The sequence below is a fragment of the Schistocerca nitens genome, chromosome 5 (assembly GCF_023898315.1).
Source record: "Schistocerca nitens isolate TAMUIC-IGC-003100 chromosome 5, iqSchNite1.1, whole genome shotgun sequence".
NCBI lineage: Eukaryota > Metazoa > Arthropoda > Insecta > Orthoptera > Acrididae > Schistocerca > Schistocerca nitens.
This window is the reverse complement of record NC_064618.1, coordinates 608,116,502-608,136,811: the sequence shown is the minus strand read 5'-3', so window position 1 is coordinate 608,136,811 and position 20,310 is coordinate 608,116,502. Positions and strand designations below refer to the sequence as shown.

The window sequence follows — 20,310 nt, the reverse complement described above, 5'->3', positions numbered from 1 at the left end:
CGAAGCCACGGGTTGTTTAGACGATAGACGCTGTAGTGGCCGACCGAGCACAAGGTGTAATGCTGCTGAGACAGTTCAGTAAGAAATGGAGACTGTAGCGGGTTCGTCTATGCATGGGGATGTCAGCGCTCATGCAGTTGCACGTTGCACCGGCATTCCATACACTTACTGTTTGGTAGGCACTGAGGCGTACCCTCCGATGCTATCCGTACAAAATCCATCAGCATCATGAACTGTTACCTGGCGATTTAGTGAAGCGGAGGGCATTTGCGGTGTGGGCATTTCAAAAGATGGCGGAAGATGATGATTGGTTGAGTAAGATGTTGTGGACTGACAAAGCTCATTTCACGCTCCGAGTGTCAGTCAATGCCCACAACTGCAGAATTTGGGCTACCGAAAATCCTAGAACTGTTGTGGAAACTCCATTGCATGACGAGAAAGTCACGGTATGGGTTGGATTTACCACATCTACCGTTATCGGGACTTTTTTCTTCAAGGAAATGCATGATTCTGGTTTTGTAACTGCTACCGTGACAGGCGAGAGGTACGCTGATATGTTACAGAATCGCATCATCCCCAGCCTGGCTGATAAACACCTGCTGGAACGTACAATGTTTATGCAGGATGGCACTCCACCCCATATTGCTAGACGCGTGAAAGATCTCTTGCACGCGTCGTTTGGTGATGATCATGTGCTCAGCCGCCACTTTCGTCATGCTTGGCCTCCCAGGTCCCCAGATCTCAGTCCATGCGATTATTGGCTTGGGGGTTACCTGAAGTCGCAAGTGTATCGTGATCGACCAACATATCTAGGGATGTTGAAAGACAACATCCGATGCCAATGCCTCACCATAACTCCAGACATGCTTTACAGTGCTGTTCACAACACTATTCCTTGACCACAGCTATTGTTGAGGACTGATGGTGGACATATTGAGCATTTTCTGTAAAGAACATCATCTTTGCTTTGTCTTACTTTGTTATGCTCATTATTGCTATTCTGATCAGATGAAGCACCATCTGTCTGACAATTTTTGAACTTTTGTATTTTTTTGGTTCTAATAAAACCCCATGTCATTCCAAGCATGTGTGTCAATTTGCACCTCTCTATCTACATTATTCCGTGATTTATTCAGTTTTCAAATTTGTACTGACTTTTTGATCACCTGGTATTTTCTTCAATCAGTCTTACATAACTAAACACAGCATTTACTTTTGAACAGTATGGCATAATGTTTAATTTTTTAAAATATGGACAATGCTTATTTAATTTCCAGGACTACTATGTTTTCTGTGTTTCCTGCACATTATGTCAGCAACAAGATACCCTTGAGGAGCAAAACTGTTAATTTGATTTTCTGTTAGCCAGTGTTCTGTTACACACATCATATCTACATCCTTAATGCTACAAAAATGTTCCAGTTCTAATTCTTGATGTAAATTCCTGCACAACCATTTTTTTTCTGTTTTCTACACATTATTTCAGCAACAACGTATCTGTAAGGAATGAAACTGTTCATCTGATTTTCTGTTAGCCAGTGTTCTGATACAAATATCACATCTACATCCTTTACACTACAAAAATGTTCCAATTCCAATAGTTAGCCAGTGTTCTGATACAAATATCACATCTACATCCTTTACACTACAAAAATGTTCCAATTCCAATAATTTATTTCATGTACAACGGACATTCACTTGCAACACAGTAAATATTTTATCACTGTTTTCTTTCTCAAACAAGCATTCATCTGCATTTGGCATATCCAAATTACACACACTGTAACTGTCTAAGTTGGACGTGCTTCCACTAAAAAAGCATTTTCATCACCGCTCTTGGTCTTTGTAGAGACTACGACCAGTACTGTTTCATCACACCCCAAGTTAAATTCCAGACATACATAACTTTTCTCTTTCAGAGGTATACCTTGCTTAAAACCTGACTGCATGTTTGATTTCATATGCACTATATCTGAGTCTTATGACTGATAACAAATGCCTTTTGCAGTCTGATGATGTGTAAACCTTGTGCTGTATGAAGTCACCTCTTTAGTGTGCTGATATCAATGTGTGTTGCCTTTTTAAACTCCCTGCCCATAATTTGTACAGCCTTACTCATTTTTTCTACTTCTTTAATCACACAGGAACAATTACTTAGATCATGGTGATAGATTACAGAAAAAAAATGATCACATTCATATTTCTGAATTTGTACAGCCTCTGCTTAAGGGAAAGCATGAAATCCTTTGCATAATTCTTTGCTAAGTTGTTTATCCCCACAAGGAAGACAGAAAACTCACTAGTTTAACCCTGAGATTAGTTCATCACTGACTGCAGTTGCTGCCCTGAAATCCACACCCAATTTTACCACGCTATTGATCTCATGTCTACATATACTTTGCATTTCAGAGCCTATTCCTCAGCCTTGGCTATCAGTTTAAACATCAGTTTTACATTTACTTGTTGCTGTAAGATCACTATTGTTTGATCTATAGTCACTAGAGGTGCCTGTGGTATTTTGAATCATATTTTCCACATAGTTATTTTTGTCAGTGAGAGATCATGATACCTGTGGTAAATTTCTAATAATTGGTAAATGAAAAGGCCTATAGTCTAAAATCATGTTATGTTGGTTACTTTTCCATGCCAAAACAACATGTATGGCAGAATAAAATATTTTTTCCTGAAATTGTTTATGTTATTTATATCAAAATGGTCAACATGCAATCCTGTGTAAATTTTAGATGCATATTCCTAGTATTTGAAAGTGTAACTAGAAAGCTACCACACTTTACAGCAAAGCAATTATTTAGTGAAACGTAATGCAAAAATTACCTTAATATTTGATAATACAGCCTTTTTATACCCTTTATGATTAAATTTATCATTAAAGCATTTTGAGTATTCTTCTTTGAAGTTCTTTACATTTACATTACAAACCTGAAATTGTCAATTGATATTATTAATTAGGCCATAAATACAACCAAAAGAAACATTCATATATCAAAGTAACAATCAACTGTGTACTTGAATGAAGACTGTTTCTGATAATACCTACTACTTCCTTTTCTGAAATATTGTGGTAGATAAAAATAATGCCTTTCACTGCAGTCAATTGTTGCACTTATCTTCACAGTGACCATTGGTATCATTCTTTGGTAAACATTTCCAGATTCACTGTAGTTGCAGAGCAAGCACTGAATCTCATATTCTGTGTACAACTATGAATATATTGAATTAATCATAAAATTCTACAGAAATATTAGTTTGATTTGGCAATAAGATTGATGATAGTAAGATTGAAGGAGAAAGAAGGAGAAAGAAAGGATAATAAGTAATCTGCATGGATTTAAGTATATTTTGTCAAACAGAGAAAGCTGCTTCTGTTTCAGATGAGAGGCCGTATTAAAAATTCAAAATTATGTTGTATATAATTGGTGCTGAATCAGTCTCATACATAATACTTTAACAAAAACCATCCACTGTGAAAAAAAGAAGCATTAAAATACCTCAACATTAAAAAGTTCAGATCATTACTAAGTAAGTAAAAAACATAATTACTAATATACATAACATTAAATTCCTAAACAGCATCTGTACTAATGACATTATGGAAAAGATAGATTACTACTCACCACACAGAGGACACACTGAGTCACAGATAGGCACAACGAAAAATTAAGCTAGCAGTCATTTTTCATTGTATATACGCACACCAAGCAACAAATGAAAATGTGTACAAAGGTAGGATCCAAAACTGAGTCTCCTGCTCACTAGACGGATGTGCTATCCACTATGCCACACACACACACACACACACACACACACACACACATACACACTACCCTAGTATGCTTCCATTCTAAATCCAAATTCCCAGTCATGCCACAGTCCACTTGGCATTCCCCCTAAACTCAAACAGCATTGAAGAGGCTCTCCAATTGTATTGGAATAGCACATTATCATCGACAAAAATGGGAGCGCCTCCTGAAACCAAGGCGTCAGTAGTGGTTTAATCAAATGAAACTATGAAACTATATTGTTCCAGAGGCCTTCCCAATTCTCAAACATCTACGATGTACATGCAAGAATAGATGAAGCATGAATGGGAATTTGGATTGAGGAGGGAGTTGTGCTAGGGTAGTCCACACAGTTGAGCAAAGTCATTAGCCAAAATGATGTAGTGGTTAGCATTTAAAGTGCATTTTCCTACCACTAGTGTTTATGTGCATGCCCAGTTTTCTGTCACCCATTTTTCTGCATATATTTTAGATCTTTATATCCCCTACATTGCAAATTAGGGATTTTTTTTTTTTTTTTTTTTTTTTACTACTGAGTGTGTTGGCTATCCTTGGAATGCAACGGTTGGTATTCTTTTGTTTCTGCTGTTTGTAAACAACACACTTTCAAACACGTGGTTAGAGGAAACAAGTTTAGAAATCTTTCTGTACAAGAGGTTATGTCACCTGGCAACGATGTTTCTAATTGTAATTCTTCAATAAGTGCATCATCAAAGAAGCTCTTACCATTTCAAGAGAGTTACAACAAATTTACTGTAAGTGACAAGCGGTGCAGTAACATTATTATAAATTTGAGAATATTATCAGATGTAATTTCTAAATTTGTACCATGTAGACAGTGTGGTGAGTCACAGAGTTTGAAAATTTGTGAGAGTACCAGTGGGAGAAAAGGCCTAGTAATTGCTTTGGATTTAATTTGCAATACATTCTCACCTGTGATTTCATTAACGAGTTCTTCAAAACCAGATGCAAGTGGCCCTTATGAAATCAATACTAGATTAGTTTATGCCTTACAATCCATTGGCAAGGGCATGGCTCTAGGGAGAACATTTTGTTCATTGATGAACTTACATCAATCACCAAATAAATTTGAAAAAACTGAGAAAGCTGTATGTGAGGTCAGTGAGGAAAGCGTGAAACTGGCTGCTAGGAAAGCAGTGGAAGAAAATGATGGATGTTCAGATATTGCAGTTGCAATTTATGGAAGTTGGCATACTTCTGTGAATGGAGTAGTGACTGCCACAATTGTAGACAGCAGAAAAGTGTTAGATGTGGAAATAATGTCAAAATATTGCAAATGTTGTAAAGTCAATGAACATAAAGAACACAACTGTGAGACTAATTTTACAGGAACATGAACCATAGACCTTGCCGTTGGTGGGGAGGCTTGCGTGCCTCAGCAATACAGATAGCCGTACCATAGGTGCAACCACAATGGGGGGGTATCTGTTGAGAGGCCAGACAAACGTATGCTTCCTGAAGAGGGGCAGCAGCCTTTTCAGTAGTTTCAGGGGCAACAGTCTGGATGATTGACTGATCTCGCCTTGTAACACTAACCAAACCGGCCTTGCTGTGCTGGTACTGTGAACGGCTGAAAGCAAGGGGAAACTACGGCCGTAATTTTTCCTGAGGGCATGCAGATTTACCGTATGGATAAATGATGGTGGCATCCTCTTGGGTAAAATATTCCGGAAGTAAAATAGTCCCCCATTTGGATCCCCGGGCGGGGACTACTTAAGAGGACGTCGTTATCAGGAGAAAGAAAACTGGCGTTCTACGGATCGGAGCATGGAATGTCAGATCCCTTAATTGGGCAGGTAGGTTAGAAAATTTAAAAAGGGAAATGGATAGGTTAAAGTTAGATATAGTGGGAAATAGCGAAGTTCGGTGGCAGGAGGAACAAGACTTTTGGTCAGGTGAATACAGGGTTATAAATACAAAATCAAATAGGGGTAATGCAGGAGTAGGTTTAACAATGAATAAAAAATAGGAGTTCAGGTAAGCTACTACAAACAACATAGTGAACGCATTATTGTGGCCAAGACAGACACGAAGCCCATGCCTATGACACTAGTACAAGTCTATATGCCAACTAGCTCTGCAGATGACGAAGAATTTGAAGAAATGAATGATCAGATAAAAGAAATTACTCAGATAGTGAAGGTAGACCAAAATTTAATAGTCATGGGTGACTGAAATTTGGTAGTAGGAAAAGGAAGAGAAGGAAACATAGTAGTCGAATATGGATTGGGGGTAAGAAATGAATGAGGAAGCCTCCTGGTAGAATTTTGCACAGAGCACAACTTAATCATAGCTAACACTTGGTTCAAGAATCATAAAAGAAGGTTGTATACATGGAAGAAGCCTGGAGATACTAGAAGATATCAGATAGATTATATAACAGTAAGGCAGAGATTTAGGAACCAGGTTTTAAATTGTAAGACATTTCCAGGGGCAGATGTGGTCTCTGACCACAAACTATTGGTTAAGAACTGTTCATTAAAACTGAAGAAACTGCAAAAAGGTGGGAATGTAAGGAGATGGGACCTGGATAAACTGGCTATACCAGAGGTTGTACAGAGTTTTAGGGAGAGCATAAGGGAACAATTGACAAGGATGGGGGAAAGAAATACAGTAGAAGAAGAATGGGTAGCTTTGAGGGATGAAGTAGTGAAGGCAGCAGAGGATCAAGTTGGTAAAAAGATGAGGGCTAGCAGAAATCCTTGGGTGACAGAAGAAATACTGAATTTAATTGATGAAAGGAGAAAATATAAAATGCAGTACATGAAGCAGGCAAAAAGGAATACAAACGTCTCAAAAATGAGATCAACAAGAAGTGCAAAATGGCTAAGAAGGCATGGCTAGAGGACAAATGTAAGGACGTAGAGGCTTATCTCACTAGGGGTACTATAGATACTGCCTACAGGAAAATTAAAGAGATCTTTGGAGAAAAGAGAATCACTTGTATGAATATCAAGAGCTCAGATGGAAACCCAGTTCCAAGCAAAGAAGGGAAAGCAGAAAGGTAGAAGGAGTATATAGAGGGTCTGTACTTGAGGGCAATGTTATAGAAAGGGAAGAGGATGTAGATGAAGATGAAATGGTAGATATTATACTGTGTGAAGAGTTTGATAGAGCACTGAAAGATCTAAGTCAAAACAAGGCCCCGGCAGTAGACAACATTCCATTAGAACTACTGACAGCCTTGGGAGAGCCAGATCTGACAAAACTCTACCATCTAGTGAGGAAGATGTATCAGACAGGCGAAATACCCTCAGACTTCAAGAAGAATATAATAATTCCAATCGCAAATAAAGCAGGTGTTGACAGATGTGAAAATTACTGAACTATCAGTTTAATAAGTCAAAGCTGCAAAATACTAACATGAATTCCTTACAGACGAATGGAAAAACTGGTAGAAGCCGACCTTGGGGGAGGTCAGTTTGGATTCCGTAGAAATGTCGGAACACGTGAGGCAATACTGACCCTACGACTTATCTTAGAAAATAGATTAAGAAAAGGCAAACCTACATTTCTAGCATTTGTAGACTTGGAGAAAGCTTTTGACAATGTTGACTGAAATACTCTCTTTCAAATTATGAAGGTGGCAGGGGTAAAATATAGGGAGTGAAAGGCTATTTACAATTTGTACAGAAACCAGATGGCAGTTATACAAGTCAAGGGACATGAAAGAGAAGCAGTGGTTGGGAAGGGTGTGAGACAGGGTTGTAGCCTCTCCCCAATGTTATTCAATCTATATATTGAGCAAGCAGTAAAGTAAAAAAAAGAAAAACTCGGAGTAGGTATTAAAATCCATGGAGAAGAAATAAAAACTTTGAGGTTCACCGATGACATTGTAATTCTGTCAGAGACAACAAAGGACTTGGAAGAGCAGTTGAGCGGAATGGACTGTGTCTTGAAAGGAGGATATAAGATGAACATCAACAAAAGCAAAATGAGGATAATGGAATGTAGTCGAATTCACCCGTTTTATGCTGAAGGAATTAGATTAGGAAATGAGACACTTAAAGTAGTAAATGAGTTTTGCTATTTGGGGAGCAAAATAACTGATGATGGTCGAAGTAGAGAGGATATAAAATGTAGACTGGCAATGGCAAGGAAAGCATTTCTGAAGAAGAGAAATTTGTTAACATCAAGTATTGATTTAAGTGTCAGGAAGTCGTTTCTGAAAGTATTTGTATGGAGTGTAGCCATGTATGGAAATGAAACATGCACGACAAATAGTTTGGACAAGAAGAGAATAGAAGCTTTTGAAATGTGGTGCTACAGAAGAATGCTGAAGATTAGATGGGTAGATCACACAACTAATGAGGAGGTATTGAATAGGATTGGGGAGAAGAGGAGTTTGTGGTACAACTTGACTAGAAGAAGGGATCGGTTGGTAGGACATGTTCTGAGGCATCAAGGGATCACCTATTTAGTATTGGAGGGCAGCGTGGAGGGTAAAAATCATAGAGGGAGACCAAGAGATGAATACACTATGCAGATTCAGAAGGATGTAGGCTGCAGTATGTACTGGGAGATGAAGCAGCTTGCATAGGATAGAGTAGCATGGAGAGCTGCATCAAACCAGTCTCAGGACTGGTAGAAATTTTCTTTTGTCACCTTTCATCATACATACATCACTGATATAACAATATTATCAAAAGGAAAGTTGCCATTCACCATATAGCGGAGATGCTGAGTCACAAATAGGCCCAATGAAAAGACTGTAACAAATAAAGCTTTTAGACCAAAAGGCCTTCGTCAAAAATGGACGACACACACACACACCACACACACACACACACACACGGAACTCACCCACACATGCCTGCAGTTCAGGCAACTGTTGCCAGGGGCTTCGAGGTAGGTGCTTCGTCATTGTAAAGAATTTTAAAAGACATTGGTTTCAAATATTTTATGAAGAGAGAATTTAGTTGAATGAAGTATCATAGGTGCAGCACAAACCACATCCCTTACAGAGATGCACAATGCAAGAGAAGAAGGTAGTTAAACAGTGTATTAGCTTGATGAAACATTGATGAATTAAACTCATTCGAGGAAGACTTGCAGCAAAACACTTGTCTCTTCTTCTGATTTTGTTCGTAACAGTACACTTGCATTCAGGTGTTAGAAAAACAGCAGTGACTACCATTCAGAAATGTATACTGTCAGTTTTTTGAAGTGGTTCAATGAATAGTTCTTACCATACCTTGGTTCAAAGCCAGTCAAAATAACATCAGGGAAGCAAATATTTTGCACTGGCTTAAAAACAATAATATTTCACATATTACAAACCAGACTAGTGCTGAACACCTGCAGCTTGTTAATTTATATGTCAGTTGGCAGAGCATGCATAGTTGACTTTCTTGCACATGAACGTGTTCACACAGTTTTGCATTTACACACATATCACTGTCAGTATAATCCCATGGAATTACTTTGGGCAATACTTAAAGGCTATTTGGGAGAATAAAATGAAACATTCAAGACCACAGACATTGAATCACTTGTGGATGAAGCAATAAACAACATCTCCTCTTCAGTGTGGGCACACTGTGAGCAGCATGTTGAAATGCTTCAGGATAAAGACTGATAAGGAGATGAAGTGGGTTGTAAGCCATTAACATATCATCATAAATTTACAACCAGAGGGTTTGGACACAGATTCAGATAGTGGTGGTGATGGTATTATGATGCAGACATTGAAACAAAGTAAAGTAGTAGTATTTATTAATTTTAAAAATTCATGATTTAAAAAATGTGTTTGTCAACATACCAATTGCATGCATAGTATATGAGAACTTCATAGCCTTTATTGATTAGGAATTTGTATCATATGAAGTATATAGACTATAATGTTCAAAATATTGCCCAAGGAGTAGTTAAGCATTTATCTGCATGTTGTACACTCTATAAACTTGCAAGAATGTTGCTGGATAAATTCGTCAAAAGCTCTGGTGTTTCCACAGTAACCCCTGTCATTTTCAAGGTATGAATTTAAAAAGCCTTAAAATGTGTTAAAATGACCTGTTGAGATATTGATGGTTTTTGATGTTATTGGTCAGCATTCCCTCGGGATACTGATCATTTTTATGATAGTCTTTTACATTAGTTTTTCCTGCCAGCAATTCTTTTTTACATGCAGTGATTACACTTAATTACAGTCAAACACACCCACACACATGCCTTAAACACATTTTTAAAAATTATATGGAGTAGAAGCAACTGTCAATCAAATATAATGATTTCAGTTTGTTCTTGAACTTAATTTTGTTGTGTATTTCTATTTTACTTATAATACTGTCTAAATCACAATAAATGACAATTACTGCAGGCAGTTTCAATGACCTTGTCATTAGACAACTGTCATTTTGAGAAAAATTGTACCTGACATCTTAAGAAAGCTGTATCAGCTGTTCTCAATTTCAAGTGGCCTACAGCTGTGGAGCAGTGGGCACTATGTCATCAAGACATGAAGTAAGATTTCTCTCATGATAATTGATCAAAAGCGTTTTCAAAATTTATTATTCTCCTCATAGATTGGAACATATCATATGATGTACCATAGGCAAATGAAACTGACTGTTGAACACAGCAACACAGTTCAGCAATGAGTATTTTGTTTGACTGCTCTCAGGTGGAACACATGCACAGATCTCATGCTTCCCTAGCACTCCGCCTCTATGCATGAAAGCACCATCCTACATGATGCAGGCTGTATTCTGGCTTGATAGAGGTTGTGTCTGCAAGTAAGTCACATTTCATGGAAGACTCAAATATCTTGTACTACAGCCATCCAATGGACACATGGAAGTAGATAAACCCTACAAATATATATTGAGGAGTTAATGGTTTTCCTACTGAAGAGACTAGTGACACAGCAGAAGAGCCTTACAAAGTAGTTTTTGTGTGTTCATAGAGAAACTATGTTCATGAAGAAGATGCAGATTCCATTGGACTGCTCTTCAGTCATTTTTCGGGGGGGAGGGGGGGGGGGCTGCCCTACAAAGACAACATCGAACTTTTATGAGTGTCATTTTGCCTGTGATAATATAGAAATGTGTGATTGTGTGATTTTTTATTTACAATGAGGAGTGACATTTTAAGAATGATTAGCAGTTGCAGAATGACACAAGAAGCAATTTTAAATCTTGTGATAAAAGTAGAAATACTCAATAAAACAAAATTATTTGAAAAAACAAGTTGTAACATCAGGGTGTATACATGGACAAAGAAAAAAAATTCCCGGATTTCCCAGTTGAAAATACACTTTTCCGAGTTAAGTGACAGTATACTTTTCCTCGGCACTGTAAAACTTATCAATCCTTAGAATGTTTATGGTTTTCTACACAGACGTAGAATTTGCCGGCACTTTAGAAAATGAAACCCAGGGGGGAAATAAACATGTTTTGGAACGATCTTTGATGTGCAGCAACATGTATGCTGCATTTTTTCGTGTTACGGAGGTACAAATTCTAATTCCACGAAACACTGCATGTTACTTTCCGAAGCAATGAAATCGAGATTGCGATGCACTTTTGTGAGCCAGTCATAGCTCATGTCACGTGATCTCGCCAGCTGATGACAGCATAGGACACGTGGTGTAGTTAACCAATAGCAAGATCACTCTTAAAGAGCGCAAACACACAAGAAAGAAAAGTTAATGGTGGAAATTAATAGACATAGTGTTGCTACAAGGAAAACAAAGCTTTCACAAGATTAATAAACTGCAAGAGAAGCTAAGCTTCCACATATAATACTGATCGTTTTGCGCGTGTTACACTTTAAGAAACATCACACAATGTGCCAGTAAAATTTTTATTAACGACGTAAATGTCTGATCTTCTGGGCTCGAAATTCTTCTAGATGGTCATCCTCAAAGAGTTGGTTTTGAATGAGAGTCTAACGCCCTGTGATCTAAGAAATTCATCGTACATTCTCGCACATAGTTCATTTTGCGTAAAAGGAAATTTACTTTGAAAGTAACATTTTTCAAACCATCATTCGCAATATTTTCCCGTGACCTGCTAGAAATTGGTTCATTTCAGCAGTTGCCAGAGAGCACCAGGTAACAGGCGTCACTGCGCCTCCACAGCTACGTTGACGCAGGAAGCCCGCATGTTCGTAAGTGTAAAACATTAAAAGATCTTGCATTATGTCATAAAAGAAAAAAGACATCAAAGGATACTTCAAGAGCATCGGAATTTCATGAACCATACTAAAATGCATAATTCGGCTTAAAGTGCACAATCCTTTGTCCAGATTCGGATGTAAATTTTCTTGAGTACCAGTACTCTATTATCTCATGTTTGGTTCATTATTATGGCATAATGCCATATGAGCTAGAAGGTGGAAAACGTGCACTTGATATGCAGCAAACAGTTGAAACTAGCCAACAGTGCGGAATTAAATGCTTCGTTTCAAATAAATTGACTGCATCAGTGCAAAAGATTAATAAAAGTCAAATCTCTTTAGCAAAGAGACAAAAATAACTTCATTGTTCTGCAAGACGATTAATGCTTGACTGTCAGAAAGGTGGAAATAAAACCTGAAACTAACAAAATATTTTAGCCTTCCATAATTATGCGAACTTATTTTAATTCATTTGGTAGCTCCCGGCTACAGAAATCCTTTTTGTTTTCATTTAATGTGAGAACAATAACTGAAGAGGAAACTGCAAAATCACTAAACATAAACACGGGTCATGTGGAGACTACCCACCTCCCCACTACAGCTCAGACTGCTCTGTGCATCCGTCCCGGATCTATGATTTCTGAACCAGAGCAATTTAGATAGTGACGCCAAGCCACACATCTGTAGCCAGAAGCGGGAGAAGGTACTGCTCACATGCAACTCAATTGCGCACGCGCAATAGCCTGCCTGCAACTGCTCAAATGAATCTAATGTAAACAGCTGTCACGTCCCGCTCATCAGAGGCAATTTGTTGTTAGGAAACACTGAATTTTCTTCCTAAAGCCTTTGACACACTTTAGTTGGCACACGCTTGTATGAGCACAGTGCTTTGTTGTTGTATATGGTGCATTTCCTTTGCGACTCAAGTCTCATTTTCGTTTTTTTTCCTCTCTCGTCATGTTTTGTTGCTGCAGTATTATTCTACAAAAGTGGGATACAGTAATATCCTTCATTAGAGTATTGGTTCTTACCAGTCAAAATCACAAAAATTTAACTGGTAACTAAAACAATGAAAAATTACCGAATTCTAAAAAATTCCCGGGTTTTCCCCGATTTTCTCCCGGACGAAAATATTCCCAGGTTTTTCCTGGATCTCCCAGAAGTTCCGGGTCATATACACCCTGAATATGGAATGCTGAATCTGAATTTTCAATGAAATGTTTAGCTGCACTTTAATTTTATGACATTATAACAGATTCATTTGGGCTATTCTGTAATACTGGAAGAGTGAAAAAAGCTGATTAAACATCTAGAAATAGCAATGTAGGACAAAGCCAAAAAAGTATTGTATACAACTGAAATTTGTTACTGTTATATAGCATTGACTAACATACATAGGAAATTAATGACAACACAGAATGTGACGAGGATGATGCTTGTGTTAATGCTGAAGAGAAAGCTGCAACCAAAATGTGTAGCAATAAAAGACTGGAATTATTGGGGAAGAAGATGAATAAAATTCTGATTCAGACAAGAAAAGAAAATGCTCCATCATATTCAGAAGCTATTGTGATCTTCATACAAAGACTGGTTTTGAAACAGGTCCTCTTGCTATTCTGTTCTGTGCAAGCCTTTATATCTATTGCATACTACATGCATTTGAACCCACTTACAGTAGTTAAGCCTTGCTATTGTGCCACAATTTTACATCACTGCCCCCCCTCCCCCCCCCCCCCCCCCCACACACACACACACACCAAGTCCTTCCAATATCTTCCTCACCTTACCAAACATGTGAAATCTTTGATACTGAAGAATATGTCTTTTCAACCTATTCCGTCCTGCAGTCAAATTTGCCATAAATTCCTTTTCTCCCCAGTTTGATTCACTACCTTTCAGAAGTTATTCAATCCCATCTAATCTTCAGCATTGTTCTACAGCACCACATTTCAAAAGCTTCTGTTCTCTTCTTGTTCTTCTTGTCTGAACTACTTATTGACAATGTTTCACATTGTAAAAGGTTACATTCCAGACAAATACACATGAAAATGATTCCCTACCCTGCATATGATATTAAATGTTAACACATTCAGAAATATTTTTCTTGCCATTGTCTGCATTTTATATCCTCTTTACTTCGGCCATCATCTGTTATTTTGCTGTATAAATAGCAACACTCATCTACTCACCATACAGAGGAAGTGCTGAGTCATAGACAGGCACAATGAAATGACTGGTAAATATTTAAGCGTTAAGCCAAAAGGCCATGTTATGAAACAGAGATGGGAGGAATAGCAGGGTAGGGGTGGGGGAAGGTGTTGCACTGCTTGTGGAAGTGTACATGGTGGTGATATTATGGAAAAAGGAAAAGTCTGCTAGGTGCAGTGAGGGGAGGTTGTTTGTGTGTGTGTGTGTGTGAGAGAGAGAGAGAGAGAGAGGGGGGGGGGGGAGAGTGGGGAGCAGAATAAGAGAGAGAACAGAAAAACTAGCATTGGCAGGGAGGATCCTGGTAGTACTAGCTGTCAAGCAATCATTGAAGTGAAGCACATTGTGTTGGGGAGCATGTTCAGTTACTGGGTGGGCCAGCTGTCTCTTGGCCACAGTTTGGCAGTGTCATTTAATTCAGATAGACAGCTCATTAGTTGTCACACTCACTTAGAAAGCAGCACAGTGGTTGCAACTTGGTTTGTAGATCATATGACTGTTTTCACAGATAGCCCGGCCTTTCATGCCATGCCTGTTACAGGACTGGACTATGTGTCAGTGGGGCTATGTATGCACAGTTCTTGCATCTAGGTCTAGTGGAGGGATGTGAGCCATGAGGCAAGGGGTTAGAAGCAAGGGTGGATTAGGGATGTACAAGGATATTGCATATGTTCAGTGGGTGAAAAAATATGACTGTGGGAGGGGTAGCAAGGATAGTGGGTAGGAAATTTCACATTTCCGGGCATGAGGAAAAGTAGTCAAAATCTTGGCAGAGAATATGATTCAACTGCTCCAATCATGGGTGGTACTGAGCCATGAAAGGAGTGCTCCATTCCAACTGGACGGTTCATATTTGGGAGGCGGTAGATGACTAGAGAGACAAGGCACAAGAGATCTGTTTCTGTATTGAGGATGGACTGGATTTCTGGAAGGGGGTCACTGTGGCAACGATTGTAGGTGAATGAAACTGACAGCTAGCCGAGTCCCTCCACCAGGTAATCCCTGTAATTCAAAACCACAGTTGTGGAGCCTCCATTGGCACGTATCTCGTAGGTGTGAGTTTGGACATTAAAAATTGAGAAAAATAAATCCACAACCTCAAATAGTAACAGATACTATGGGCATTAAGACATAATATTCTCTATAATTTTGTTGTTAAAAAAAAATCTTCTGAGTTACTTCTTCTTGTACCACTTGTCTCTTGATGCCTTCCTGTTTGCATGGACAGCAGAAGGTGATGTTGTATAACTTAAACTAATTGCATATTGGTGTTAATAAGACATTGATGCTATTCATCGGCAGCCATTGCTGTGGCCTTAAATACATGTTGCATGATCAACGAAACAATCTGCATTTTTTTCACAAAGTCTGGCCCATTTAAAGAAGTACCACTCCTATATGCTAATGCTAGTGTTAAAATACTTAAATTACTTTCCATGATCATGCATCATTTTATTAGTAGCAGACCAACAATTAGAGACTGTGGTGATCGAAAGAAAATTTGTTACCATCATTAAGATAATTCCATCTTCTCTCCATCTCTCATCATATGGAACAAGTAACATGTAACCTTTTGCCCAAGAGGGAGGAGGAATTATAGCTGGTAAACTGCAATTCTTTCTGCAGATTTAAAGTATGTTTCCATGCTGAGGATTTGGGGAATGATGGTGAGGCACGGTTTGATGTTATGAAATTCTAGAAAATTAAAAGGGGGTGTTTTGGGGCCAGTGAGTGGGGGGGGTCATGGTCAGCTGGAATACCGAACTAAGTCAGGCAGGGTTCAGTATTGGTTTTAAACTGAGTCTAGTTGGTAGGGCTGGTGGTGAAAAAGTGTTTGGTAGGGTTGATGGTGAAACAGTATTTCCACAGTAGGAGCAAGAGAAGGAGAGAAGGTCCTTAAGAAGTCTAGCATGACTGAATTTTGGAATGGAGTAAACAGTAAGGTTTCTGTAAATGACTGATACTGTGGTGATTCGAGAATTTCTGTGTAAATTCTACAACCACTCAGCCTTCTACCATCTCAAACACACGATATTCTAGATACGAGTGTGAGATGGTAAAATCCTACCGACTGCACGTCACATGTCTGTGTGTGCAGGTTTAAAATCAGTCGCAGGAAGAAGGTAGACGCGGCGGTCTCGGACAATCCATAGATATTGAAACAAGAACAACTGAAAAAAGTTCTCTTATAGACTCTTAATCCAGCCTTGGTAGAGGCAAGACCTATTTTATGATTCATGTGAAGTAGAATCATGGTTATTAAGCCAGCTCTTTTATAAATGTAATTAAATTTGTTTCTGATGTTGCACAGAGCGAGTGACTTATTGGAAGTCATATATGTATGTAGAAAGTAAGAATTTTATTCTGTATGGAGTTCAAATATACCGTTGGTTAATGAAATGTAAAGTTCGCATTACTACGTATTTCACAAGTAGAGAGAGAGGCTTAAATATTCCCATACCTAGCATCATTCTATGGAGACGAAGTCAAGAGAGTTTCCCAGCAGCCAACTAGAAAACAAAGAAGATCCACTGCAAATCTCAAGTAAGTCACCTCATATAAATGAAGTGGGAAGCTTGTACATCTACTTCACACTTTCGATCACCATCAAAAATGTTAGAACATGGCGACCTGTGTGAAAAGACCCGAGAAAATGGGAATTTTAAGTCAAAAACTAGAAAATAATTTGTTACGTATTGCCCTAGCAACCAAACATAACATGACAAGGGATTTACTCTGAGACATTGGAATATGTTCAAGAATCCAATGAAGCCAAATTTGAATGAAAAATGGTGAAAGACATGGAAAATTCACAACTATAAAACAGCAAGGAAGATGTCAACACATTTGTCTAAGAAGAAATATGCGTAGAAACTTCACCCAAGATGATCCAGTGTGGTGAGTATACAGCTCTCACACACGTCATGGGGACACAGACAAGGAAACCAATGTACATCGAAAGCCACCGACACCAGGTGCTGTTCACCGGTGCTGACCCGCCTCTACATCTGCTCACCTACACAACGAGACTTCTACGCCGGGTAAGCATGAAACTAAACTTCATTACTTAAGTGCAAAGTGGTACATACTGTTGAATGAACTTTTATTGTGTAATTATAGTATTTAAAGTTAGTTTTAAATGCTTACTAGGGCTAAAGCATATAAAAGCATGGACAATATATAACAAATTGAGGACACTCAAGAACCAGCTATGGCTGTGAAAGTGAGCAAAGAAGTGCCAGACTGGGCTGAGTTGACAAATTTAATTAAAGTTCAGAGTCTGCAATCAAATGCTCAGAATGAGATTCTATTGAAATAATTATGCTTGGTAAATTCTCAATTAAGTACACAGAGTGAAGCTTTAAATGCCCAGAGTTTTAAGTAAAACTCGTTAGATTCACAATTAAATACCCAGAGTGAAACTCTTAACAGTCAAGTGACAAATCTAGGTTTGCTGAATGCCAAAATCAACTCACAAAACAAAGAATTTGGTAATCTATGGGACTGCATGGATGCACTTAAGACTGAATTTGATGCGTTAAATAGTAGAGTAGAGAATTTAAAAATAGATTTAAAGAATGAATCAACTAATTTCTTGACCATTCTTGTAAATCAAATGTTTACTGATCTTAGTCTGAAACAGAAGGACAATTTCCAAGATTTATCAGAAAGGTTAGAATTTAACATTGAGAACAGATGTAATAATGTGGAATCTGAACTTAATGAAAAGTTAGGATCCTTTGAAAATGTGTGCGATGTTAAGTTTAATGCTGTAAAGCAGGGATTGAATACTTTGAAAGAGAGTGTAGATAATAATAATGAATTAATACTGATTATTCAATTGCAAATTACAGGTGTCTGTACATGAGTAGATAATGTAGAAAGAAATTTCAAAGAGAAGATAGTGAACTCTGATATCATAAATGAAAGTAGTTTGGAGGAACAAGTTGAAGAAATTATAGATCAAAAAGTTATTGAGAGCATAACCTCCGGAAACGTATTGCCTATTCTATCTCGCAAACTTAGTTATACCACGAAGGGTATAGACGACTTGTGGAGAGAATTCAAGCTTATCCAAGACAAAGTAGATAAAAGGGTAACTTCACCTAATGTGGTATTAACTAGTGAAGCTTTGAATGATTTACAATGGGGAGCTAATTCATGGTTATCTAGACAATTCTCTAAATTTAAGCCAGGTAGAGATGTACATACAATCCATTCCTTATAAAGGTTTAACCGAGCATTACCAAAAAATTGGGAAGATTCTAAGAAGATCGAATTTGCTATGGGGTACCTTCTAGGGGAAGCCTCAGAATGGAGTACAGTAAATATTGAGAATTTTTCCTCTTGGGGAGGACTTTCAAAAGAAATTTAAAGAAAATTACTGGTCTGCCAGTGCACAAGAAAAGTTAATATCAGATCCCTGGAACCTGGGCGGAGTCATCTATCCCCCAGGGACATTAAAATTCTGAGTTAATGGATGGAGTGACAACTGTCAGATCCCAAGTTCTTTTTAGTGTGTTTTCCAAATAGTTTCTTGCACCAAATTCCTTTAAAATCTTAAACTATTCTGTCATCTATCCCCCAGGGACGTTAACATTCTGCGTTAATGGGCGGAGTGATGACCGTTGGATCCTGAGTTGTTTTCTGTGTTTCTTCCAAAATAGTATTCTTACACTGAGTTCCTTTAAAGTCTAAAACTATCCTATAATCTTATTGCTTAGAAAACTGAATATGACTATAAAATAGAGTACAACTTAAGAAAATCACTGAAAAGAAGTGATATCTAGACAAAATAAACTAAATAGAGTATTATATTTGTGGAAAATATAATAAGATGTGACTAGCCAAACTATTGTTATACCGTAGTGTACAGCTTTTCTATTTTGCATAGAGTATTTTATACCTTTTATGAGAAGTGATATAGATGGGAGGGTTTGTATAAATTTTGAAAGGCGTGGGTATTGTAGATAAAGCATGATTTACAAGAACAGATAAATCATGCCTAACACAAAACAGACAGCACACCTTTCAAACAACCCTCACAAACAAGTGTGCCTGATTCTTCATCATTTGCCATTTCCCATAGGGTTGCTAGCATTTCTTTTGGGGACCTCGAAGGTGAAGGTGAGACAAGTCCGTTCTGTAGGAGACAATTTAACACCAAACCTCCTCCGGCATCTCACTCAAGTACCTGAGAGGTAGGAATCAAAAAATGTTCAAATGTGTGTGAAATCTTATGGGACTTAGCTGCTAAGGTCATCAGTCCCTAAGCTTACACACTACTTAACCTAAATTATCCTAAGGACAAACACACACACCCATGCCCGAGGGAGGACTCGAACCTCTGCCGGGACCAGCCGCACAGTCCATGACTGCAGCGCCTTAGACCGCTCGGCTAATCCCACGCAACAGGTAGGAGTCCCGGGGAAGGGGGGTGGGAAGGGTTTCCTGTCTTTGGGGCTATCTTCTTCCTCTTCTTTGATCCTAGTATCCACATCTATTTTTTCCTTACTTACTTCTTATTTGAGGACCTATTTTTTCCATCTTTCCATATTCATAAACTTCTTTCGCTGAAGTTCTTCCTGATTTCCGTAGTTTCTAATAACCTACATCTTATATTTAGATAACAAGGCCGAAGAATCGGACTACATGGACACACATCTGCATATACACAAGTATACACTTAGACAAGAACATACAATTACAGAAAAGAAAGCCTGTCACAATGTGAGAACCGCCAAGTGTTGTAGGGGAAAATATGAGTACATCTAGAAATACGCACACATTTATAGGAAGTTATGATGGTTCTACATCAAATACGCATAAGAAAAGGTGTATATAAACTAAGAAAGAGACAAGTGCAAAGAGAGAAAATGAAAGCAGGAGAGAACGTTAATCATGATGATCAATAAGAAATGTCAGTATAATAAATACTGTAATGAATTGAAGGATAGTGAGACATGAATAGTATATGTTGACATAGTATCTATTGAATGTATAGAAGTTGATAAGCAGAGGAGGACTCTGGGGAGTAAATGATGTATTAAAGAATAAATGTGAAGCTTAAGACAGATGTACATCTTTACCAGAAAATACTTCATTATGTTATCCATAGAAATGTATACCAGGGTAATGAACGGTGAGGCCTACTCAGAAATGATAA

The 20,310-nt window shown here is 38.1% G+C and overlaps 1 protein-coding gene across 1 annotated transcript in view; it reads right to left on the bottom strand.

Moving 5' to 3' along the window:
• The window catches only part of LOC126260042 (uncharacterized), a 327,328-nt gene that overhangs the window by 85,724 nt on the left and 221,294 nt on the right, over positions 1-20,310 (bottom strand). The window contains exon 6 of the mRNA XM_049957222.1: positions 2,836-2,940. Within this exon, the coding sequence (XP_049813179.1) occupies positions 2,836-2,940 (105 nt within the window). The remainder of the gene's footprint in view (positions 1-2,835; positions 2,941-20,310) is intronic.